Below are 26,515 nucleotides of genomic sequence, written 5' to 3' on the forward strand. Positions count from 1 at the left end.
GACTCCCACAGGGCTGGGCTGCAGATGGAAAAGGGCTTTCTCACAGTCTCCTAGGGCCCAGCATGGGGGCCCAGAGGTTCCTCCCTCCCACCTCTGGCCCTCTGGCCAACCCCTTCTTCTCCTTTCCACTGGGGGCCCCAAGCACAGAGATGATGGGGGTGGGTGTCCAGCAAGAAGCTGGATGGATAAGAGCCCAGGAAAACCTTTTGAAGAAGGAAGGGGAGACAGAGAAAGATGAAAGCCCCCAAACAAACCCCTTTCAGCCCAGGCCCTGCAGAGACACCTTTATGTGATTAGAAATGCTTAACTTTCAAGGGCCTGCTTTTAAGTTCTCTTGAGCTTCTTAAATAAGAAAGAAAAAAGAAAACAAACAGAAAAGCCAGAGCCCCTGGGCTAAAGCTGAAGGGATATTATTCAGAAACCACTTGGTTGCACAGGGGTTTGTGAGGCTACCAGATTCTAGCAGCTAAAGAGAGCAGCCTGGGACACAGGGCAGCCAAAGTAAAGGGAAGTGAGGGCTAGATCCAGTGAAAGTGAGGAGAAGTAAGGGCTGAGGTCCAAAAGAAGTGAGGAGAGTAAGGGCCAAGGCTCAGCCAAAGCAAAGGGAAGTGAGGGCAAGGGCCCAGTGGAAGTTGGGGGGAAAAGAGGGCAAGGGCCCAGCAGGAGGGAGGGCAATGACCCAGTGGAAATAAGGAGAAGGGCTAAAGCCCAGTGGAAGTCAAGGAAAAGGATTTATGGGAGTTAAGAGGAGGTAAGGCCAGGGCTCAAAAAAATGAAGGAGAATTGAGGGCTAAGGCCCAGCAGAAGCAAAAGGAAGTGAGAGATAAGGCCCAGGGAAAGTGAGGGTGAGTTACCTTAGGCCAATGGCAGAGAGGATTGGCCCTCACCATAGGCCGAAAAGAGATTGCATTGACTTCTAACTAGGCAGCATCTCTTCCCTAACTTAGGGTCCTCTACTCACTGGAGTTCACGCTCAATTTAGAAAAGGCTCGCATCTCTCCACACAGGCATTTATTATATCCTGACCTCTACTTTTCCACTTTTTTACTTTCAACTAAATATATCCTGTGTTCTATAGTAGATCTATCCTCCTGGTTTTCCACTCCACTGTCCCACATGTGAATCATCCAGGGAAGTGTGTGTGTGTGTGTGTGTGTGTGTGTGTGTGTGTGTGTGTGTGTGTGTGTCCAGGCCCAGTCTTTATTTTTTTTTTTTGGGGGGGGGGTTACTAATCCAAAACCAAATATGGAGACTCTTTTATTTATCAACTGAAGAAACTAGAAATGGAGCTGTGACAAAAGTGTACAGCTTTAGTCTTGAGCAAAAATGCTTAAGGACGATGCCTAAGCTGAAAGTTCAAGCTACAGGACTTGTACTCACACACAAAGAAAATGTGTCCCCAAATGTGTGTCCTTTCTGGTTCTCTCAGTGTTGCATGAACTAACTTGGGAAGAAAAGGTGAAGAGACAGATTTTACTACAGTGCACATTTTGGAAAAAACAAGGAGTGGTGTCTTCCATCAGACCTTCCCTTCAAAAAGGGAACTGGAAATAGTAAGTCATTTGTGTTACAATGCATGGACTACAAATACAGTGGGAGCAGGGGAGAAATGGATGCTCTCATGTTCTTTCAGGCCCAGTCTTAAACCACTGTTCTAAGGGAATTGGGTGTTAGGGAACACAGCACAAGAAAGTCAATGCACCACAAGGGTTGAAGCCACTGAAGTGTCTGAGGATTTTGATGGACAATTCCAAACATTCAGACCCACCTCTGCAGGTCCCCTTCCCTCCCCACACCTGCCAGCCTGGCACTGTTTCTCAAAGTATGCCACCTCTGAATTAGCTTAGGAAAACAACAACAACAACAACCTCAAATCGGTATGGTGAGGGTTGGGAGAATAAAGAGACAAAGTAAAATTTAAGGATAGCTATTGCAGATTCCCTGACATCCCACCAGAGAACGTAGTAAACTTCTGGAAGAAAAAAATCTGTAACTTACATAAACGCCCAGTGAGTGTGGGATGCCCTGCTGAGGCAAAGCACCAAGATGTTTGTGCTGTTTTGAATCCTGGCCTTCCTGGTATACATCACATTGTGCCTTGACAGGGCAGTCCGTGTTTGTGGGTTTTGCCAGGAAACTGAATCTAGACACAAAAGGGAAACAGTATGAAGGGATGGATGGCCCCAGAGCCTACTTATTTCAAACACAATGTCCTAACCCATACCGAACCACTGAACATCAGCTGTAAAAATGCTTGCGTATTTTCAGCCAGCCTTCAAATAATCAGTCCTTGATCTTAAAACACCGTTGTTTGTCTGAAAACAAGCCATATTTATTTATGTGCAAAGGCTAAGAGGAATTCTTGGAAACATTTAGTCATTCATTTGTATTGCCATATGTTGTGAAGCAATAAAACTGCCTTTCTTTTGAATTTTCAATACATCAGGTTTCTTTCCCAAGTCAGACTTAGACTTCCTCTCCAAAAAGTCTGAGAGTCTTAATGGAGATTAAATGTGTGTTTTCTCTTGCTGTACTTCGCCAGCAGCAAAGAGAAATTTGGGGAGAGGGTGGTCCAGAATGAAAGGGCACTTTGTTCACAAGGCCCAGGCTTTCCAAAGTAGATAATATGAGACTTACATGGGAGGAAAAAAAAATTCCTTAGGCCATTAAGGCCGCATGGTAGGGCGATTAAATACTCAAAGTTTGGAGTCAGTACTGACTAGGATCATCACTCATGTTAGGCAAGATATATAACCTTTCTGTCTCTGTTTCTTCTTCTTAAAATGAGAATGTCAACAGTAGCAGTCTCATAGGGTTATTGAAAGGGTTCAATGTGATCAAGTATCTTTTAAAAGCTGAGCAGAAAGCAGGCCCAGTGGGAGGCAGCATTCTGACTGAGAGAAGCTATGAGTAAGGAGTCACTCCTGGGTCTGTGGGTCTGATTCCATCCTCCAGCCTTGTCAACATCACCTGTGAACTTGTTAAAGTTGTCACATTGTGGGCCTCTCCCCAGAGCAATTGAACCAAAACTAGGATGGAACTCAGCTACCTACATCTTCATAGGCCCACTTGGTGATGCAGAGCCATGTGAAAGTTATAGAAGGACTGCAGGAGATGTAGAGTTGGAGGCCAGAGTCTTAGAAAGGAATAAGAATGTTCTTGGAGTCAAGAAAGTCTATAGTAAAGAAGAAGTTGGAGTTAGATCTTTATGGAAAACTCAGACAAAGATGTCTCATCCTATTGTGAATTTTTATTTGGGAAGAAAGGACATTTAGATGGATTACAGCCTGGGTATGTCCAAACAACAGATGGATAGCAGCCATTACCCTTGCCCAAGCTATGCCCAAAGCCCCTCATTGATCTTATAACCTCAGGGCTACTCCCTCATATCTCTGCTTCCTATCTAATTCCAAGGTCCATGGTACCTATTATCCTCTTCCTCTCTTGGGACTTCAGCAGATTTACTACTATCTGTGTCACCAGAGGAGAACAGAGAAAGCTGGGTTTCTTGCCCTGTACTTGATACAAGAAAGAATTCTTATCAGGGAAAGGGTCAGAAAAGAGCAGTCATAGCCACATTGCGTTAAGTTGCTAGCAAGGTATCTGTCTGATACTTTCTATTTCAACCAACTTGCTGGCTGTAGTGCCATATGCCTGAAACCCCAGCTAGAAAGGAGGTGTAAGTAGGAGGATCAAGCCCAAGGCCAACGCCTGGGTAGAAATGTGAGATCTGAAAAATAAAGGAAAACAAAATAAAAGGTTACAAGGGTAGAAAAGTACCTGTTCAGCAAGAATAAAGCTCTGAGATCAAACCTCAGTGCCAAAATGGGGGGGGGGGGGGAGAAACAGAAGAAGAAAGAGAGAAAAGTTTGAGAGGGCCAACAGGAAACAATGTGTTCATATTTACAAGAATGAAAGAAATAGGCACAGGTAAAAGCTGGAGGAGTAGCTAAGGTGCTGGGTAAAGATTTCTCTGGTTTCCTAGCCCATGGTAAGGCCCACAGTGGAAACTATAACAAAAGACAGATGGCTGAGAGAACAGCCTAACAAACCAAAAGTTCGATGTGAGCAGGAACTTTTAAAAACGAAGACATAAAGACACAAGTATTATACTTTGGTTTGGTAAGGGAAAGAGTCATACTGAAGTAGGACTGGACAAAGGGTTTGGATCTAATAGTAATGAGTTGGAAATTTTAGTAAAGTATGTGTGTTTGGATTTCTTTTGGTATCTTCATGTTTAATTGGAGTTCACTCCAGGTTCCAGACAATCTGTCATCTGCCACATAAAGGTCCTGGGTCCACTTCAGGAAAGGTAAGTGAGAGAATCCATTCCTGACTTCCTCTCACAAAGAGGCAGGAGATGGTTAGAGAGTATCTTTCTTGCTTCTGCAGTATTGTCCATTCCCAAGATGACTTGTTTGGGAGGATGTTCTTGCCTGCATCTCATCCCTTAAACAAACAAGTATTGTCTATTGGATGACAAGTGTTCTGCTAGATGCCAAAAAGACAGAAATGTAAGACATATCTCCTGCCCTCGGGAGTCCTTTATAAAGGAGAGAGAGAGAAGTTGACAAATTAACACACCTTATTCCAAATTGACATCTGAATGTTACATTAAACATTTAATGTAAATTTGCGATTTGGGACTCATACACATACATACACACACAAACAGGCTCTCTCACACATACATGTATGTACACACATATTCACATGCACTCAAACACACACACACACACACAATACCGAGTATGTTCTTTTCCAAATGACTAGTAAAAGATAGGCCTCATTGCTGAGGGCCTGGCCAGTATTTCAATTTTGATCAGACAGCCATGAGAAATTAATTAAAGAAACAAATCCTTGCAGTTTCTGGAATATACTCCAACTCCACCCTAACCTCCTCTCCGTGAGGTAAGTGTAAAGGAATGTGACACACACAGGTTGAATTTCCAGTAAAATGCACAGGAGGAAGGGGGGCAAAACCAAAAGGGGAGTAGGAGTGAACAAAGACATTTTATCTCACAGGATGGTTAAAACCCTGTTGTTTTGTTTGTCAAAACCCCAGGCCTGCAGGGTGCCAGAGGCTCATGCCTATAACCCTAACTACTCAGGAGGCTGAAATCTGAGGCTCTGGTTTTGAACCCAGCCTGGGCAGAAAAGCCCTCCTGAGACTTTTATCTCCAATTAACCATTCTAAAAGAACCAGAGGTGGTGCTGTGGCTCTAAGTAGTAGAGCACTGGCCTTTAGCAAAAGAGCTTTAGCACCCAGGCTCTGAGTTCAAGCCCCATGATGGGGAAAAACAAAAACAAAAAAAAGCCCCTGGACTGAATGATCTCCTGTACCCTCGATGAGCCCTCCATTCAGTATCTCAGTCACCACCTTTCAGCCTCTCCATTGGACTGTCTTGTTGAAGTCAGAAGTCAGAACAGCATCCCAAGGGAGGAATAGCTAGGACTTCCACACACGGTTCCCTTCATATTTGTCCCAGTGGTCACATCCCTAGGTCCCCCATCTATTTTCCCTTTTTGTCTAACTTGAATGAAATCACTACTGCTAGAACAGAGAGGAGATGCTAAGAGGCCAATTTTTTACTTCTGGTGGGCATCACCCCATCAAGTGACTGGAGGCTGCGCAATTGCTCCCTGGAAAGAGTTTTCGCTCCCCCTCAGATCTCTGCTAATCTTTATTTCCCATCTCAATCTCAAACAGCCAAATGGAATTGGCAGAAAGACCTCTGGTTTGACCAGGTAATAACGCAAAACTAATTTAGAGGAAAAACTCCCCAAACCCTTTGGGTGTTTTGGGGGTTTGGGTTTTTTTTTTTTTTTTTCCCAAACTTCTTTTTCTGGGCATCATTCCATGTTCAAAGTTATTTTTTTGGTTCCCTCCTGTTGTCCTTCTTGGTCATTTTTTCCCCTCTCTCTTAATATTTTTCCTCCCAAAGCATAAGCTATGTGTCTGTGACTCTCAACAAAGTGGGTACAAAAATTTTTTTTAGGACATGTTTTAGACAAAACACAACCTAGCTGCAGCTGGGCGCTGCTGGGATTTCTGCGGCCTGTTGTAATGCATGACGCCTTTCATGAAACCCCAGGGGTCGTTAATGGAGATGGGGGGCGGGGGGAAGCAAGAGGCGTGAACCTTTACACCCAAAGTGGGCTTCAGAAGAATTTACAACCTTCTTTTCTGGAGACCGTTAGGATTTTATTGCCCTAGCACCAGCAGTTACAATGCTTCATAGAACTGACTCCAAGCTGGGCCTATGCCCAGGATCCTCCAGCGACATAAAGCTGGAGAGAAGCCAAGTGGATGGCAGACTTTACTCCATCCAGGAAGATAGATGGGGCTCACTGATGAAGGAGGTAGACTTTGGGGGGGGGGGGGGAGCGGAGAAGCCCAGAAAGTCAGTAAGGCTTTAGAAAGACACCCTCTGGCTCTGTACACAGAGCTAGCTTTGGGTGATTTCCATCATTTATTGTCCCATGACGTGAAACATGATTGTATCACTTGCTGGCTCATTGTTTCCATCAGTAATCTAGAGATATGAATAGCGTTTCTCTCACTGGGTTGTTTTGAGGATCAAATAAAACTAAAGCCTGGAAAGAATTTAGCACAGAGTCTCATTCACATAAAAGCTTCACAGATATTATTTTCTAAACCATAGTGAAAACAATGTTGTGTAGTAAGCAGAGTTCACACTTTGTCTATAGCCCACATGGGCATGGACAGGAAACCATCAAACTGCCCCTTGTACAGGACTTCTCTCTCCTCACTCCAAGCTCGCCGAGTGCTTTGGATGCAGGTAAAGATAGCAAAAGGAAAGAAAGAAGAAAGAAAAAAAATGAGAAAACAAATGAGATTCAAGTGAAAAACTAATTGGAAAAAGACATGGAAAAACAAAATGAGGGGCTGAGAATGTGGCTCAGTGGTAGAGTGTTTGGCTAGCATACATGAAGGCCTGGGTTCAAGTCCTCAGCACCACATAAACAGAAAAAAACAGAAGTTGCACTGTGGCTCAAGAGGTAGAGTGCTAAAGGCCTCATATTTAAAATATATGCAGAACTAAAAAATTACATTCCTCCAAAACAAAACCACAAAGAACCAATAGCCTCCTCAACAAATGGGCTAAAGACTTAAAAAGAGACTTCTCTGATGAGAAAATGAGAATGGCCAAGAGACATATGAAAAAGTGCTCTACATCACTGGCCTTATAAAAGAAATGCAAGTCAAAACAACATTGAGATACCATCTCACCCCAGTAAGGATGTCCTATATCAAGAAAACTAACAATAATAAATGTTGGAGGGGATGTAGCCAAAAGGGAACCCTACTTCATTGTTGGTGGGAATGTAAACTGGTTCAGCCACTCTGGCAAGCAGTATGGAGATTCCTCAGAAGGCTAAACATAGAGTTATCCTATGACCCAGCAGCCCCACTTTTGGGCATCTACCCAAAAGACCACAAACAAGAACACACTAAAACCACCAGCACAACAATGTTCATCACAGCACAATTTGTCATAGCTAAAATATGGAAACAACCCAGATGCCCCTCAGTAGACCAATGGATCAGGAAAATGTGGTACATATACACAATGGAATTTTATGGCTCTATCAGAAAGAATGGCATTGCCCCATTCGTAAGGAAATGGAAGGACTTGAAAAAAATTATACTAAGTGAAGTGAGCCAGACCTAAAGAAACATGGACTCTATGGTCTCCCTCATAGGGAATAATTAGCACAGGTTTAGGCTAGTCACAGCAGAGGATCACAAGAGCCCAATAGGTATACCCTTCTGAACACATAAGATGATGCTAAGTGAAATGAACTCCATGTTATGGAAAAGAGTGTTATATCACTGTTGTAATTACTTTCAACATTCCATGTGAAACTGTAGCTTCTATTGTTGATGACCCTCTTGTATCCCCTTCCTGTGGTTGTACCTGCACTATCACTGTATCTTATCTGAGTACATTGGAAGCTGTGTATACTGGTATTAGAACTAGGAAAGTGAAAGGGAATACCAAAATCGAGAGACACAAGATAAAAAGACAAAACTACAAAAGCAATACTTGCAAAACTGTTTGGTATAAACCAACTGAACAACTCATGGGGGAGAGAGGGAAAGGGGGAGAGGAAGGGGGGAATGAGGGAGGAGGTGACAAACAGTACAAGAAATGTATCCAGTGCCTAACCTATGAAACTGTAACCTCTCTGTACATCACTAGGACAAAATATAAAAATAAAAATAAAAAAGAGATAGAGTGCTAGCCTTGAGCAAAAAGAAGCCAGGATAGCACTCAGGCCTGCATTCCAAGCCCTCAAGACTGGTCAAAAACAAAACAAAATGAATCTGGAAATTGTCAAAGTTGGAAAGAAATTGCAGCTGGACAGAGACAAGCAGGAAATGTGTAGGAGAAGGAGTGGAGGAGTAAAAAAATGTACAGGCTTTGTTTTGCTAGCAAACACCTTCTCCAGAAAGATTCCCGGAAGCCATTAACTTTTAAAGAGGAAATATAATCAGCAGGGCACATACAACCACACTGTAGATTCTCTGCCAACCAACTATTCTTTCCCACAACTGTCACAGAGCCATTGATAAATGGTTTTCCCTACCTCCCAGCATCTCACACCTGCAGACTTGATGCAACCACTCAGGTAATCCTCACCACTGTATGCTGTGCACTGGCATGGAGAGTTGTTTGGTTACAAGCCTAGAATCTGGCAAATAGGTGATGATGTTTGCTGGATGGATGGATGAAGATAGTGGTACCACTTTGTGAATGCCCTAAAACCCAATCAACTGTACACTTTTAAATGGTGATTGTTCCACCTCCGGGAAGAAGTATAACAAATTGTGTGTTTCAACTTGCCCAAGGTCATAGTTCAAAGGCACTAGGGAGAAACCCAAAGAACAATACCATAAACATACAGAGGATACAGCTGTACAAATGGAGTCCAAAAGTTCATTATTTTCAAATCCAAGATGAGAGTTCCTATTAATGATGGCTTTCAGAGTCTCCCCAATTAGGCATTGCCCATTCCTTTTTAGAGCAATTCCAGATTTGCACAGTTGGCAATGGTATCAGATTTGATCTGACCTCGATCAAATTGGCCCAGAGTATTGAGTTGAAGTTCAGAAGGACAAAGGGAGCAGGAAGGAGTATTGTGAGGGGCTCCATGATTAGAAAACAAGACTCAGCTGAAAAGTTAGAGGAAAATGTTTCATTAATTGGACCCCTTTCACTTTTTCCTTTCCCATGCACCCGCAATCCTCCCCTTTCCACATAATGTACGGAGGCAAAATAGCTAAAGGAAACAGATTATCTGTGCTGTTTTTCAAAGCCAAGTTATTCTTTTTTTTTTTTTTTTTTGGCTAGTCAGTGTGAGTCTACCTCTGGACAAAGGTACTTTTAAATTCTGACTGTTTGGGATAAAATCCTAACCTCATAGCAATAGAAAAGATGTGTGCTTGTAACCAGGCCTTGGAATCTCAATATACTTCTTGTACTAGTCACTTAACTAGAATGCTGGGGGATCTGGAGACTTTGCTCATTTATTTATTCTACAAAGATGTAATAGTGCCTTCGCAAGTAATAATGATAAGTGTGTGCCTGGCATTGTGCTAAATACTTCTCTGCAGCTATCTCATTTACTCTTAACAGCTTTATAAAATATGTGCTGGTTTTATTTTTAATGGAAATAATGTTTTACAGAAAAGGAAATTGAACATTGGATTGTTAAATAATTTACCCAAGGACCCGTAGCCAGGAGGTAGGTCAATAACAGTGTAACACAGATCTGACATTTTAACATAATTTACAGTTTTCTCATTATTATTTGTCATTAAAATTACCACACACACACACAATTTAACGATGGAATGCATTTTTGTACGTAGTCCATCTCTTTCCTTCCCTTCCCCCACCCTTCCTCTCTGACTGAGTTCGGAAATGAGGGCCTTGTGCTTGCTAGGCAGACACTACTACTTGAAGCATAGCTCTAGTCTCCACTCTTGATTCTTATTTTTTTTAATCAATTTTCAGGAGTAAGATGATTGGCTCAAGTGGTTTATTTTTTGCTCTCACTGAGCTTCTATTTTTGAATACTTTGCTAATTGACACAGGCAATGCCAACACAAAAGTGATCTATGTTTTCCACACTCTTTTTAACACTATTTGTTGATTGCATAAGGCTGTTCTCTATTCACTACTCCATATTCTGGGGGCAAAGATGCTCAGGAATCCCACTTCAGAGCAAATAGAATTCCATCACTGTAAGCATACTGATTAGATGAGCTCCATAAAGTTCCATTACCTTCCTCTTCATCTCCCACCTATTTGCTAATACCTGTTATTCTACTTTCAACTACACTTCAGTTTTTCTCAAATGCCCTCTGGACAGTGTCATTTTTAAATGATTATCAGCTATTTACACGCAGCTGTGCCACTGAGGGAACCAGTTTTAAGAAGGAAAGAGGGAAGGAGGCTAGTGAGGAGGGAAGCCTAGAAGTTTTAACACAAATTAAGTCATGTAGGGGAGTCCTTCCCCTCCTATTTGGCCAAAATACATTCTTATTTTATTTTCTTCATTACTAATACATGGGAGGACAGTTGTTTTTTTTCCTTCTTGTCATTGAAAAGATGATGTACAGAGAGGTTACTGTTACCTAAGTCAGGTAATGAGAACCTTTCTTTTTGAACAGTGTCACCTCTTCCATCATTTCCTCCCAGTTTTTCCCTCCCCACCCCCTCCAATACACAAGTTGTCTAGTTCATTTTCAACATAGTGTCTAATGAGTATCACCACTACATTTGTTCACCCTTTGTCCCACCATTTTTGCGCTTTCCCTTACCTCCCCCAAACAGATAAACTTACATACAAGACAAAAGGTACAGAAAACAAAAACAGCAGCAAAAGAGAAAAAGAAAACCAAAAAGAAAAATAACAACAACAAAACCCCTCTTGTTTCCATTTCTTGGAGTTTAGACAGTTTTTATTTATTCATTTTATTCTATATATTTTCTAGTTCTCTGAGGATGTAGAAAATGTATATATGAATATTTATATATAGAGACATATATATATATGCACACACATATATAGGGTTCCTGTCCTAATGAAAGACAACAAGTTTATGTATGTGATGTCAGGAAGTAATAAATGCCACCAAATACTGCCTTAAAAGAGGGAAGTTGTCAGAAGTCAGCCTGTGAAAGGTGTGTCTAGATATGGTGTTACTGCTGTGTTTGCTCTATATCTAGAGCTGAGGTTACTGGTCTGTGTCTAGGTTCGGTGTTACTGCTCCATGTCTAGACACAGTGTTATTGCTCAATGTCTAGGAACAGTGTTATTGTTCTTCATGCAGGGTAACAGAGCTCTTGCAGACTTCTATCTGAGAAATGCCTGTGGTTAAAAGAGTAGAGTTCAGAAATCCAAGACTCGCCCAACCCTTTGCCAGACTTAGGCCAGGCCCTTTAACTGTTCTGCCCTGGGCTCCCATTAAGCCCAATTAAGCAAAATGAAGAGATTAGACAGAAGGAAAAGGGTCCCATCCGAGCCTAGTTCTCTTTTTCTACCCCAACTTGCACTTGTGCCTGTGAGACTTCCCAAGCACACAACAGGATTAACCCATCAGCTCAGCTGCCCTGGGAGAGAGAGCCGGGAGGAAGTATCAATGATACTGCACTCCAGTGAACACTGAAGAGGCTCCATTCACCCGCCAACAAAACCTGGGCCAAGACTCTGACTTAATCAGCCAAGGAGACTCCAGCCGCAGGAACAAAAGAAATCAAAGCCTCACTTGGCAAGACAGGCACAGCTGCTGCATTCTTTTTTAAGACCTGAGTCCTCTGGCTTCCTAGCATTCAAGTGTAGGGGAAAAGAAACACAGACACACAGACACATAGACATAGGGGAACAGGTTTCTGGAAGGAAGGGGAAGATGAAAACACAAAGACAAAGCTGTTAGGATGACAAACAGCCTCGTTCGTCATTTATTTATTTATTTATTATTTTCAGTTATGGGGCTTGAACTCAGCAGGACTTGGGCACTGAGCTTTTTTGCTCAAGGCTAGTACTCTACCACTTTGAGCCGCAGGTCCACTTCCAGTTTTCTGGTGGCTAATTGGAGATAAAAGTCTCATGGGTTTTCTTATCTGGGCTGGCTTTGAGCTACAGTCCTCAGATCTCAGCTTCCTGAGTAGTTAGGGTTACAGGCATGAGCCACCAGCACCCACTTTTATTCATTTATTATTTAGTTATTTATTTGCAGGGCCTAGGGCTTGAACTCAGGGCCTGAATGTAGTCAGTCCCTGAGTCTCTTTGTGCTCAAGACTAGAGCTCTACTACATGAGCCACAGTGCCACTTCTGGCTTTTCTGAGTAGTTTAGTTGAAATGAGAGTCTCACAGACTTTTCTGCCCAGGCTGGCTTTGAATCATAATCCTCAGATCTCAACCTCCAGAGTAGCTAGGAATATAGGTATGAGCCACCAGTTCCAGGCTTATTAATTTATTTTTAATCCCAGTTCTGGGGCTTGAATTTAGGGCCTGGATGCTGTCCCTTAGCTTTTTTTTTTTTTTTTTAACTCAAGCCTGGTACTCTACCACTTTTGACTCTTTGGTGATTAATTGGAGTTAAGAGTATTATAAACTTTCCTTCCTGGGCTTTGAATCTCCACACTCAGGTCTCAGCCTCTGAGTAGCTAGGTTTACAGGCATGAGCCACCAGTACTTTGCAAGAGCCTCCTTTTAGCATCCTATTTCTAGGCCATGCTCTAGGAATGCTTTTTGTATTTTTAAAAATGTTTCATTGACAATCTATTTTACACTTAATAACCAAAAAGTGCTTTGATGAGATTCAAAATGAAGCTTTGGCTTGGACTTCTGCCTAAACCCTATTAGAGTTCTAACATTACTGAAGTTTGTTACCATAGGATACGAGTAGAGTAGGAGCCACATCTGAAGCACTGGTGGTGGGGACGAGCAGGTGGGTATTGCCCTTCCCTAGGGAAGTGCCAGAAAGAGGATGGGCAGTTAGGATACCACAACCCAACCAGCCACTTTACAAGGACACGATACTACCCTCCTGTGGCTAAGATGGTATTATTACTAGGGCAACTCACACAATTAGATAATTGCTTGTTTTTGTTTTCTTTTGCACTCACATGTTTTTCCTCATGTGACCTGCTGCCCTTTGCTATCATACACTGTAGCTTTTGGAAAGCAAGTCTGAGTCAGTTCACATGCATGAGGATCGTGTTAGTAGCTTTTCAGCTAATGGACATAGTCGGAAAGAAAGAAAGAAAGAAAGAAAGAAAGAAAGAAAGAAAGAAAGAAAGAAAGAAAGAAAGAAAGAAAGAAAGAAAGAAAGGACAGCTAGAGCTGCCAGCATTTTTTTTGTGAGCTCTAAAAGTAAGCCATTTTCTATACAGCTGGAGGGCAAATAATTGTGCCTGAGAAGTCTAATGTAAAAAAGCAAATAAAGCATTTTATGTGTACTTATTCTCCACAAGGAATAAGTAAATGGGTTGAGGCCAAACACTGGTTTCATGTCTCCAATTCTAGCTAATCAGAAGGCTGAGATCTGAGGATCCCAGTTCTAAGCCAGCCTGGGCAGAAGAATTCAAATGACTTTTTTTTTTTTTTTTTTGCCAGTCCTGGGGCTTGGACTCAGGGCCCGAGCACCGTCCCTGGCTTCTTCCCGCTCAAGGCTAGCACTCTGCCACTTGAACCACAGCGCCGCTTCTGGCCGTTTTCTGTATATGTGGTGCTGGGGAATCGAACCCAGGGCCTCATGTATATGAGGCAGGCACTCTTGCCACTAGGCCATATCCCCAGCCCCTCAAATGACTTTTATCTCTAGTTAACCAACAAAAAGCCAGAAGTGGAGGTGTGGTGCAAATGGTAGAATATCAGAGTTAAACAAAAAAGCTAAACAAGAGCACAAAGCCCTGAGTTCAAACTCTAGAACTAGCACATGCCCCCCCCATGTGCATACATGCACACACACACAAATGTTGTTGAGTTGTCATGACCAATAAATGCTAAACATGGTTTCTTCCTTTAAAATACCTGCAACTACAACTGCCTGTCTACAAACCCATTGAGATGTTTTTGTTTGTTTGTTTTCTGAATTTGGCTGTACACCTTTTCAGTATTTCTCTTCTTTTCTATGATTTATTTTTACCCATGAATTTAGGTGAGCCTTGGCATGTCATCTTGTTGCTTCTGATCTCATCTCTGCCTTCTGTGTTCTCCCTATGTGCAGTACCATTCAACTGGTACCAAGCCCATTATTCTACCACCTTGACCCTTTCCACCTAGGACCCTGACTTCCTGGTCTAGGTGGAACTTTCTAATGCTAGATCACTTCAAGTATCCTTTCACAACACAGAGTTTTGGAAACTGAAGAGCCTTTCTGGGCATTGCTATGAAAGTGCCCATGGTGGGTGTGCCCACCCGCAATGCATGTGACTCCTTCATACTTTTCCTGTCCATCCTAGAGCCAGCACAGGCTCTTGGTCAGGCTTGGAAAGAGAGCAAAGGGAGCTGCTATAGCTATAAAACTGATTTAAAGCTCTTTGTAGAAAAAGAGCCTTTTAGTGTGTCCTGTTGCTTCCTACTAGTTCTCCTCCTACTCTGTCATCTGAGATTAAATTATCTAGAAACCACCAAGACCCTCTCTCATGACAGGCATCCTACTGTAGACTCTTTCCAGTGAGAACATAACCCCAACAAACTTCAGCCTCTTACATTGCACCCTCCATCTCTAAAGCACTTCTGGCTTCACGGGTATCTCTGCTTTTTTCCTTTCTGGTTTTTGTTTTGTTTTGCTTTGCTTCGCTTTATGGTGGTACTGAAGTTTGAATTTAGGGCCTTTCAATGCAGTGGGTAGACAGGTGCTCTACCACTTGAGCCATACACTCCAGCCCTACAATGGTTTAAGTCTGCAAAGTAGAAGTGGCCGCTGAGAAAGGGAATTCTCTTTTGCTGTAAGACTCCAACAGAAGTTGGTCTATGGCTGAGATGGTGAACCTCAAAGGGTGGGCTAAGGATCACAGCAAGATATCAGAGTCTAACTGAGCCATAAAGGATTGAAGCTTAGCTTGTTCCATAGCAACCCCCTACCAGCTCTCTGTGTGGTGGGGGAGTCTTCATATGTGGAAGATGGAATATCTAAGTCATATTCCCATGGTCAAAAACATTGCCAGGAGCAAATGAATAAATACTGTCAGGGTCTTCTGTTGCACCTGAACATGGGCTGTTTGTCCTATGACACACAAAGGTGCAGGGAAAAGCCATCTATGGCCTTCATCTGAGCCACTCAACACTATAGTTCTTTCATGCTCCAAGTCCTGATTCCCAACATCACTGAATGTTATCTCCCATGTTCCAGACACCAATACAGTGGCTCAAAATTCAGCAAGATGAGAAAAGAAATGTCTTCCATGCAGCCACTCTCTCTCCCTCCTCTCTCTCTCTCTCTCTCTATCTCCCTCCCTCTCTCTCTCTCTCTCTCTCTCCCTCTCCAACACTCCCCTCCCTCCACACACTCGCAATGCAGGTTTGCTAATTTACCCAGAGAAATGCAACTGATAAGAGACTGGTTACTCACTTTGGCCTTATTAGCACATTGCCTCAGAGTAAAGGGAAGGAGATGAACTTTAAAAATATGACTCCATTGAAATATTCTAAGTTCTCTCCAAGTCATGTACAAGACTTCTATTCAGAGGGGACATGCTAAATATACCAACATATGCCTTTGAGAACCCTCTTTTTCTTTATTATAATTGGTGATCACTGCTTCCTACCCACACCATCCTCCAGAAAGATCCATTCTGTGCAGAAGCAGTCTTCAGACAGAGATATGCATACTGTTGGTTGGGTTCTGAGTTTCATCCTACTTGTTCCCCCAAGATTGTTCTTTTTGATTGCCTCACTCATTTAAGGGTGAATTTATAGGTAATGTTCACAAATAGCTAATTATATCCCCTGTAAGAGTCATTTAACTCTTAGGAGAAATTGTGTTTTCAAAGACGTAGGATACACCTTCCCATGGTCTCTAGGCCTTGAAGCATCTTCTCATCTATAGGTCTGTTGGCAGAAACAAACTCTGCGCAAGTCACAGCTTACCAGAAGGAGGTACAGACAAAAGTCTGTGCATTCCAACCATTATCCCTCTTCTAAATTAGGTGTTATCCTTTACCCCTTCCATCAATGCAGCTTTAAGTCTTCTCTCCATGCTGCACATGAGGAACTGGGATGCTGGTCAGCTGAGTCCCCCCCACAGCAGCTATTTGGACAGGAAAAAACTAAAAAGATAAAAGCAGCTGTAAATGGATGTGTGAACTGAAAAGTTGGCAGACTATGTCAGCAGTTGGGCAGGAAGACAAAGAGCAATGGCTCCCCTCTCTAGTTTATTTATTGGCTGCAGCTTGCAGGATGGTCCAGGTCCTGAAGCATCACTTGCTCAGCAAAAGCTCCACTGTGCCAGTCATTGAACATAGATGAAGGAGGAACAGGAGATGAATAAGACACAGAGCTTCACTACAGGAAATCAGTCTGAGGAAGGCAGGATCATTGGCTGGCTGGGAAGGTGCCTGGAATAAGGTATAAGATAATGGCTGGCAATAAAAAGAGACATTGGAAATGACCTGGAGAGGCATCCAACCTTGCAATCCTTCCTGCAAGCTCGGGCTGTTTTTCTGTGCTAGGAATACTAGTCCCTTCTCCTTTCTACTTCTCCTCCTCCTTCTTCTTGGCTGGTGAGATCTGGCAGTTTGCTCCACCTGTAGACCCCAGCTCCTACTCTGCAGGCTGAATTCCTGCCATCACCCCCACAAATAGCCAGCAGTCGAATTCCACAGGTTCAAGTTTGAGCTAACATATTTATGTATTTTCAGAAAGGTAAAATCTAGGCACTGCTGTATCATGCCTGGGACCTCTAACCAGTCTGAAGCCAACCTGGCAGAAAAGCCTGTAAGACACTATCTCTAAAACAACCAGAAAAATGGCAGAGAGGACATGTAGCTCAAGTGGTAAAGCACCAGTAAAGCAAGTTCTAGAACCTAAATTCAAGCTTTGCTATCAATACCAAATAATAAAGAGAACCATTGGCTCATATGTATAATCCTGGCTGAAATCTGAAAATCAAAGTTCACAGACAATTCTAGCTTACAAATCCTTAAGACTCTTAAATCTTTCAGAGATAAAAAGCCTTATAAGTGGAGGTGTGCCTGAAGAGGTAGAGCACCAGCTGTGAGTAAAAAAATGGAATGAGGCCCTGAATTCAAGCTTCAGTACTAGAAGGGGGAAAAAGTAAGGAGTGAAAACTTAGTTGAATATGAATATGCTTCAACACTCTATTTTAAATCACATGGATTGTGTTAATTTTTAAAGAATGCACATATCCCAATATTCTGAGTCCCCAGGGCAAGAAACATTGTACTAGAGAAAAGCAAGGAATTAAACTAGCAAATGTTAAAAAAAAAATAATGAAAATCATACTGATTTTGGCTAGTTAAATTCCAAAATCAAGTGAAATATTTCCAGAATATGTATTTAAAAAGATTTTATTGTTCATGAGATAATAGTCCAGTCTATTAAGAATTAAACAATATTTGCTAAGTGTCAGTCACCCTACTGAGCACAGGAAATTCTAAGCAAGATAGTCTTAGTGCTCATGGTTCATTGGTATTTCTTCAAAGTAAAAAATGCAGACTTCTACAGGCTCTGTCAAACTGGAAATTCCCCCCTCTCTCTCTTTTTCTCTCTCTCTCCTTTCCTCCTTCCCTCCTCTCCTCTCCTCTCCTATCTCTTTCTCCACAGAAAGTTATGTTGTAAACTAGCCCCTATATTTAAGCTTTGCTTCATGTGATCTAAACATGTTACATGGTTATTTTAGTCAGGATAGACGAGATTACACTGTAATATCAAATTATGCTTTGAGCAACTTAAGTTTATTCTTCATTGAAGCCACATATGCTTCACAAAGCAGCAAAGAGCTTTACTTACTGTGGTCACTGGGAGACCCAGGCTGATGAAGTCCCTACTGCTTTGAATGCAACTAGTTACTGTACCAAAGTGAAAAGAAAAGTTCTGGAAAGTTCCAAATTCCAGAATCCAGCCTGGTAGTATCACATTTTACTTCAGTACAAAGTCCATAGGCCAGGATCTGAAGGCATAGCTCAATGGAAGAGTGTTAGTATGTACAATGTCCTGGGTTCAAGCTCCAGCACCACAAAACAAACAACACACACACAAAAAAAAGAGAGACCATAGCTAGTGACAATATTCTAATCCATATAGAAATCCCCAAAGTTCAATCTACCCTATGCTTGAATGTGAGGAAAGCCCATTATTTTTCAAACAGCATTATTGCCCACTATGGAGGCAGCCAAATGTGTCAGAAGTTCATCTCAGTCTTGAGATGCTAAACCACTGGACTATCCCAACCTCTCCACAGTGAATCTTGCCTCCCAGCCTCAATGAAAAGGAGAGAAGCTAGTGAAAAGGAGAGTGCCATTGGCTCCTACCTGTAATCCTAGCTACTCAGGCGTCTGAAGTCTGAGGTTCACAGTTCAAAGCCTGCCCAGGCAGGAAGTCTGTGAGACTCTTATCTTCAATTAACTACCAGAAAAACTGGAAATGGCTTTGTGGCTCAAGTGGTAGAGTGCTAGCTTTGGGCTGAAGAGCTCAGGAACAGTGCCAGGCCCAGAATTCAAGCCCCACAACTGAGGGGGAAAAAAAGGAAAGAAAAGGAGGGAAAACACAACTGCCATCTACATCTGCAGAAAAATTGGTTCCCTAAGTTATTGTTGTTGTTGTTAAATGAATATAGGCTAGACTGAGGTAAACAATACATATCACTAGCCCAGTATCTGGAAACTGACAGGAACTCAATAAATGTAATTAGCACTAGTATTTATTAAATGGAAAATATAAGCAAATATCAATTCAGTGTCTTCAAGATACAATGTAACTAATTTTTTAATTGTCTCTTCTTGAAGGGCTCTAGAAAAGGAATGTAGAAATGTGTCCTCAAGATGCAAAGGAAACAAATACAACTAAAATTCATTTCCCCACATACAGCCTTCAGAAATGCTGTATATGGAATTCTCTAAGTACCTTGTAAGTTTGGAATGCTAATACCAGAGCAGAACAATAAACCATAGTCTAAGTCAAAATCAAAACCCCAAAAGTACACAGCCATATGAGCTTGTAGAGTGTATGTTTACCAGTTCCTCGCCTGTAAAAGGGAATAAGATAGTAATTACAAAGCATGGCATTTGCATGGGTTGCTGTGCTGATCAAATGACATAATATACATAAAATGCTTGGACCTTGTCTGGCATGTAGTAAGGATTCCATGGATGTTAGAATTATTACACATGAGCAAATCAAGACTCTAGATACTTAAGTTATTACCCAAGATCACATGGTTTACAATTAGTAAAATTTTATACTCTGGTCTTTCCAAATGCAAAGCACATGTGCCTGCATTTCACCACATCATTCTACTATTTACACTCATATAATTGCCCCAAGGATTTCATTAATCTTCTGAAATTTGGGTCAAGCAGTTCTCGGACCCAACTGAAGAACTGCAAAAGGCCATGTTGTGTCATCATCATGACACAAGATGCTAGGGGAATGGTACTGACAGGATAGAGCCATTCTATTTTCAAGACTGGTCCACATGGGTTCTTTGAGATATTGACCCTATGACAAATGAGAGTTGCTAGACAACTGGGGACTCACCGGGCCCTGGGTTAGGTTACTCTCTTGCTTAATCCTTCAGGGGAGCAAAGAATTTATTATAACAAGGAGCCTATGACTTTAAGAGTTAAGCATATTTCTCAAAACCAGACAAATGGTAAGATTGGATCACTTTAACTGGTAAACCCTCTGAATGATAAAAAATGAATGGAAAAGAATCTGTCTGCATTGAACAAAGAAATCTTTAAGAAAAAACTTTTTTGGGGTGACAATAGTCTTTCTCTATATGATGACAGTAATAGATACACATTACAAAAACTTTTAAAAGACCGCCATTTCGTGGACGCCGGAAAAGTGTGCGTATCTGCTCCTAGTGGCTTAGCTGAAGAAGTTCGGTGGAAAGCAGTCTGGGTGTGTGGGGTTGAGCCTCCGAGTCTCTACTCCACGATCTCGAAATGCGTCGTGATTCCTGTCCTTTGGACTGTAAGGTTTATGTAGGCAATCTCGGAAACAATGGCAACAAGACTGAAATGAAACGAGCTTTTGGCTATTATGGGCCACTCCGAAGTGTGTGGGTTGCTAGAAACCCTCCCGGCTTTGCGTTTGTTGAATTTGAGGATCCCCGAGATGCAGCTGATGCTGTTGGAGAACTAGATGGAAGAACACTGTGTGGCTGCCGTGTAAGAGTGCAACTGTCGAATGGTGAGAAGAGAAGCCGAAACCGTGGCCCACCTCCTTCTTGGGGTCGTCGCCCTCAAGATGATTATCGAAGGAGGAGTCCTCCACCTCGCCGCAGATCTCCAAGAAGGAGAAGCTTCTCTCGCAGCCGAAGCAGGTCCCTTTCTAGAGATAGAAGAGAGAGATCACTGTCTCGCGAGAGAAATCACAAGCCGTCCCGATCTTTCTCTAAGTCTCCTAGCCGATCTAGGTCGAATGAAAGGAAATAGAAGAACAGTTTGCAAGAGAAGTGGTGTACAGGAAATAACTTCAGTTGACAGGAGTATGCACAGAAAATTCAAGTTTTGTTTGAGACTTCATAAGCTTGGTGCATTTTTAAGATGGTTTAGCTGTTCAAATTTGTTTGTCTTTTGGAACAGTGACACAGCCATGTAATTCTCTATGGTTTGAAATGGATCATATGAGGCATGTAATACCAAGAATTGTTACTTTACAATGTTCCCTTAAGCAAGATTGAATTTGCAATGAACTCTAGTCTTACATGTAGGACTGAAATAAAAACCTCTAAATCTTGCCCAGCCAAAGTGTGATGTGCTAATATTACAGAAGCAAAACTTCAGAAGTGGAACTGAGATGCACTTTCACTCATGGCTGGGATACAGTATGCAGCTGTAGATGAATATGCAGTCTTTACAAGTGGCTGTGCCCACAGACAGGCCAATGGGTAAAGATAAAAGCTGCGCCATTAAACCAGATGAGAAGTTTTTCTAAAATCCAGCTGGTCTTCACCCTGGGCATAGGTTGCCTTGGTTTAAAACCTGATGAGAAAGTTTACCTTTTAAGTGTCTTATGTGATTGCTATATATGAATACATAGCTGTTTGTAACATTCTTTATTTGGAAATTTGAGATTTCAAAATACCAATGTCCTGCCAGTTTAAGGGTACATTGTAGAGCTGAACTTTTGAGTTACTGTGCAACATTTTTTTTTAAGGCCGTCATTTGTAATATGTTTTGTGAGAATTCCTTGGGATTAAAGTTTTGGTTACAAATGGTTGTTTAACTTGAAAGCCTGTTTTTCCTTGCAAACTCAAATCTGTGAGCTTAGTACCAAGTCCAGGTATAACATTCCTATTGGAAGCCATACTTATATTTTCTTGTAAGTGCTTTTGGATTAATAAAATATTAGCATAATTGTGTAATAGTTGAACCCACTGTTAACCATTGTTCTGGTCCCACGGGAAGCAGTTGGTCACGTAGTTCTTTATAAGAAACACAACTGAGGCACTGGAGAGTATAGTGTATATATAGTCTTGAAGTTAACGGGAAATTTTGGTTGTTACCTGAGTGATGTTAGTTACTCTTAGGAGTCGAGGCCAAAGCCAGTTCAGGGTCCATGATCTTAAAGTAAGTAGCAGCCTCTGGTATATTGTAATCCAAATTACATTGTCCATTTTAAAAAATGGCCTTTCTCTTTAGCATGTCCACAAAGGTTTGAAGATTGTTTCCATTTTATAATTTGAGGTGTTGCATGGGAATTCCACACATCCAGTATGATGTAAAATTCACAATATGGTTCAAATGTAACTGCACAATTCATTATGGAGGCATGCATAACCTTCCTCTTCAAATCTGGAGGAGTTGTGATTTCACATTTTTTTGTGCAATTAGATTAAATCATAATGCAACAGTAAAAAAAAAACTTTTAAAAGAAATTATAAAGAAGCAGGAAAGGTTATCTAAGACTGTGTTAACCAAAGTCAACTGCTGTTGACTACAGTCCCTTTAGGTCTTTTTTTTTTAACTCTTCTTTTCATTAACTTTCCTTTTTTTCATTATTTTCATTATATAGTTGAAACCACACTATACAGTTTCATAATGTAGTTTTTTTAGGTTACCGAGACTTAATTAAGTAGCCATTTCCTTCTAACATAACAAAGTCTTCAGTTAGAAGATTTGGGGCATTAGTAATAGTTGCTATTTTAAAAACTACATTGATATGCCTGGCACTGTGCAAGGGAATTTTAACTGAAGTGCCTTTATTCAACCCTATAAAGTAGGCACTATAATCAAATAATCGGAAATCAAATAAATTGGAATACAACTAGTATTTAATGTGCCCTATTTTTTTAGGAGAAAAAGTTGATAGACAAGAAATAAACTGAGAGCTCAAATCAGGTTTTGAAACTCAAACATAACCTTGCTAGCTCTAGTCCGTGGTCACCATAAATTCCTGTCTGTTTCCACCCCTTTTTCCTCCAAAGCACAATGAGGATTGGTTTCCGTGTTAATGACCAAAATAATTATTCCCAAGCATCTCAGATTGAAGCTTGTCTAACGACACTTTCCTCCGGTGGCTTGGGCTTGGACAGGCCTGAGCTTTGGTAGTCCAGGTTACAGGACTACTCTATGGACATCAGACACAGGATAGGAACCACATTTCCCTAGTGTGGCCTGGATCACATTCTGATTTCCTCTTTTGCTCTGCTTTTGTTGTTGTTGTTCTTTCTGCAGGCTCTGTAGGAATGCTTTTGCCTGTGGGAGCTGGACTGTGGTAGGACTACCCTTTCTGTAGCTTTGGAAACTTCTTTGACTGAGCATGGACTAGATGAAAGATGGCAACTACATTGAATTGCCCTGTGAGATGAGAAAGAAAGGAAAAGATAAACAAGATTTTTGGTGATGAATGGTAAAATCTAAAATTAAGCCCTTGTATGATAAGAACACAATCCCTGAAGATCCGAAAAAAATAATGCAAGGAGCCAGGTGTTGGTGGCTCATGCCCATAATCCTAGCTGCTCTTGGGAGGCAGAGATCTGAGGAGCCTTGTTCAAAGTTAGTCCAGACAGATTAATCTGAGAGACTCTTATCTTTAATTAACCTGAAAAAACACAGAAATGGGGCGGTGTCTCAATTGGTAGAGCATCAGCCTTGAGTGGGAAAAACCAGGCAAGAGCCTGAGGCTATAAGTTCAAGCCAGCACACACACACACACACACACACACACACACACACACTGATTCAAAGGACAGTCCAGCTGCAGATATGCTAAAGGTCAGGAGTGGGCTTTGGGCTTTGCTGTTTTATATGTTTAAAGGCAAGGTCTGTGTTTTGATAACTGAACTTGCTAATAGCCAGCCACTGGAGTTGCTGCTTCCAGCTCTGTGTTTGTTTTAAATAAGGAGACTCTGCCAGTAATAATGGGAGGAACGCACATGGCTTCCCCTGTTGGGGAGTGCCTGCTTGTTTTTCCTTCTGCCTGGGCAGGACTACTACGTGCAGGCCACACTCACAGGCTCTAACATCTGAGGAGACAGCTCAAGGGAGCCCTCTCTCTGTTTATTTAAAGAGGATGTATGCATAAGAGGGTGTTCAAATATCAAAATACATAAGTAACCCTGGTGTAAAAAGAAATTCTGTGGCAAGAATTTAAATATGTCATTTCCCAAACATTTATTTCCTGATTAAGTCAATTGACAAACTTCTGTTGAGCACCTGTTGTGAGAAGCATTACGCATTTTGCTATGAGACAAGCTAAGGTCTAAAGAGTTCTTCCCTCTTCCCCCATCTGCTTGTGTATTAAGGCAGACACAGATTACCCATAATGAAAGGAATTTTAGAAGAGATGCTCTAGGAGGTCTTATATCCAGACTAAGTGAGGGCATCCAAATAAAGATGCATTAGCATCTGACTCAAAGGACCCCAAAGAAGCTAATTGGAGGAGAGAGGTGTATTAGGAATCACATAGAAAACATCACTGACCTACAGGAATAAGAAAAAGCATAGCACACACTGGGAATTACAAGCAGACTGCTTTACCTCAAGAGAATTCACTTGGAAAGGTGGATTAAAATGAAATTTGAACCTAGAGGTCAAATTGCATAGGGTCTTGCAAGCTTAGTTCATGAGGACATACATAAATGAAGAAGACTGTGAAATAGTGGTAGCTCCCAGGATAGCAGAAATCCAGGAAACAAGCTGAAACTAGAGGGCAGATGACCCTTTGCTTTCAGAATAGTTTCCAAGCCATCAAAAATAAAAGTATAGAAATATTCAAAGTTGTAGAAAGCATGTGACCTGTAAATAAAAGATAGCTCTTGAAATTTAATCAACTAACAAAAAGGTAAACTATGTTTGCTTTTTTTCCTCCCTCTCCCAATGAATATTCATCACAATGATGACCTAGAGAAGACTCTCTTCTTCTAAGGCAAATTCACCAAGGAACTTCATGAATATGAAATCCTTCTAAGGGAGATGACACCAGAGGATCCTTCCAAGCTTTCCACACTGGTCTCTGAGAGCTTTATGAATAAATTATATCATTATGAATAAATACCCTCTAGTATAATCAGTTCTTGTGACAATGGTCAAAACACCTTTCTGAGTCTTCAAAATTTTAGACTGAACCCTGGACTTCAGCAACTCACCAAGGCAAATGGTTCTTTCTAGAGTGATCTAGGCAGGTCACCAGCTTTTGCTCTGGGCCTCCCTGAGTACTGCCAATCCAAGTACCCCTAATTCTAAGTAATGGAAACATTCAGTTAACAGACTTAGATATATTGCATATGTGAGTCACAAAGATGTAAATAGTATAGTACTAAAAGACCCGAATGGTTTATATCTTTTCTTTGATGATTCAAGAATTATAAAAAGGTAAATATATAAAAACTGTAGGAGATAATAGTTCTACTACTTGAATATTTATTATACATAAATGAAAACTTGTGTTCACACAAAATCCTATGCATACAAGTTCATAGCAGAATGTCTTTCAGTAGGTAAATGGGTTAACAAAAAAGCTACTTCATAGTCTTACAGTAATTTAGGGGCCTTCATGGTCAGTGTTATGAAGTGTAACATTCCTAACCAAAAAAGGTCATATTTTTATTTGTATTTATTAAGATTCCAGATAATTTGAAGATTGTATGCCCACTACAAATAATATATATATATATATGTACTACCAAAACAGTGAACTGATGATTACATTAGCCCAAGTGTGCACTGATGGATGTTTGTGTTGGATCTGAGTGTGTACAAACGGAATCTGAAATACAGGTTTTGAAGAAGCAAAGATGGTAAAGTATGTGAGTAGGAGAAGCAAGACCATAAACAAAAGAGCGGCTGCTGACCAGCCATGTGCGTCTGCGTGTGTGTGTGTGTGTGTGTGTGTGTGTGTGTGTGTGTGTGCTTTCTGTTCATTTGGAAGGCTCAAATGTTATTAAAAATTAACACTCAAAATTGTTCGGCTTCGCCCCCCCCCCCACCCCCATATCGGTTTGAGGAGGAAACCTGGAGTTTAAATGGATTCAAGACTAGATAAGTAGGTCAGTCATGAGAGCAGGAGGCCCTGTCTCAGGCCTTGCCTGAGGCCCACAGTCAGGACAGGCTGGGTCACGTGTCCAGCTCCCTGCTGAGGCACAAGCTCAGGGAACTCATCTTCCTGCTGCACAAGCCATCACTTATGAGGACTAGGGGACTGCCCCTTAAGCTTACAGAATGGCCTTCATTTTCCACACATCTCTCCTTGTTCAAATTTGGTGTAATCTGGGAAACTACCAACTGAACTAAATGAGACAGAAGTTTACCAGCAGGTGGCAATAGAGGGAACTATGTCTCCCCAAACATTAAACTTATTTTTATAAGCCAGAGATGAGAACCCTCAAAATTTCATTGGACCCTAGCTTATACTCTGTATATTACTTTCAGTCTATGAGATTGAATTTTTTAAATAAAAAATAACTACAGCATCACAAATGTAAGTTTTAAAAACTGAGCTACTTGCTATTGTGCTTCATTTTCTCAGAATAGATCTTGTAAAGTTTGAGGCTTGGAGTTAAAAAATGGAAGTGATAATGAAGCTATTTAAAGTCTTATAAGTCAGATTTACTTACAGTCAAGAGACACCTAAAAACGATGCTTTTGGATAGAAGCTCCTGGCATTATTGAATGAGTAGAGTCCAAAGTCTCATGTAAACAAAGATGTAAAACTGACCACTCCTGAATGTCAACTGGACACTAGGTTTTAAAAGAAAGCCATCAAACCTTCATTAATACCTTCCATATATGAGCAAACCAATAGAGCTCAGTGGAAAAATATAAACCTGATTTTTTTCGG

At 41.4% G+C, this 26,515-nt stretch overlaps 1 protein-coding gene and 1 long non-coding RNA gene across 2 annotated transcripts; both read left to right on the plus strand.

Moving 5' to 3' along the window:
- Positions 1–1,383: 1,383 nt before the first annotated feature.
- On the plus strand, positions 1,384–17,677 carry LOC125351289. The gene is made up of 3 exons (XR_007210925.1): positions 1,384–1,623; positions 2,988–2,997; positions 17,666–17,677. It is a non-coding gene; the product is annotated as an uncharacterized LOC125351289 (long non-coding RNA).
- Positions 17,678–20,079: 2,402 nt separating this feature from the next.
- On the plus strand, positions 20,080–21,382 carry LOC125351291 (serine/arginine-rich splicing factor 3-like). Its single transcript, XM_048345985.1, has one exon. It carries the CDS (start codon positions 20,176–20,178, stop codon positions 20,665–20,667), a length of 492 nt encoding a protein of 163 aa, XP_048201942.1. The 5' UTR covers positions 20,080–20,175; the 3' UTR covers positions 20,668–21,382.
- The last annotated feature ends 5,133 nt before the right edge of the window (positions 21,383–26,515 follow it).

This window comes from Perognathus longimembris, chromosome 5 (assembly GCF_023159225.1).
Source record: "Perognathus longimembris pacificus isolate PPM17 chromosome 5, ASM2315922v1, whole genome shotgun sequence".
In the NCBI taxonomy this organism is placed as follows: domain Eukaryota; kingdom Metazoa; phylum Chordata; class Mammalia; order Rodentia; family Heteromyidae; genus Perognathus; species Perognathus longimembris.

What these genes read in the sequence shown, in the direction of transcription:
- LOC125351291 (XM_048345985.1), top strand. Translation starts at nt 20,176, where the DNA reads ATGCGTCGTGATTCCTGTCCTTTGGACTGTAAGGTTTATGTAGGCAAT.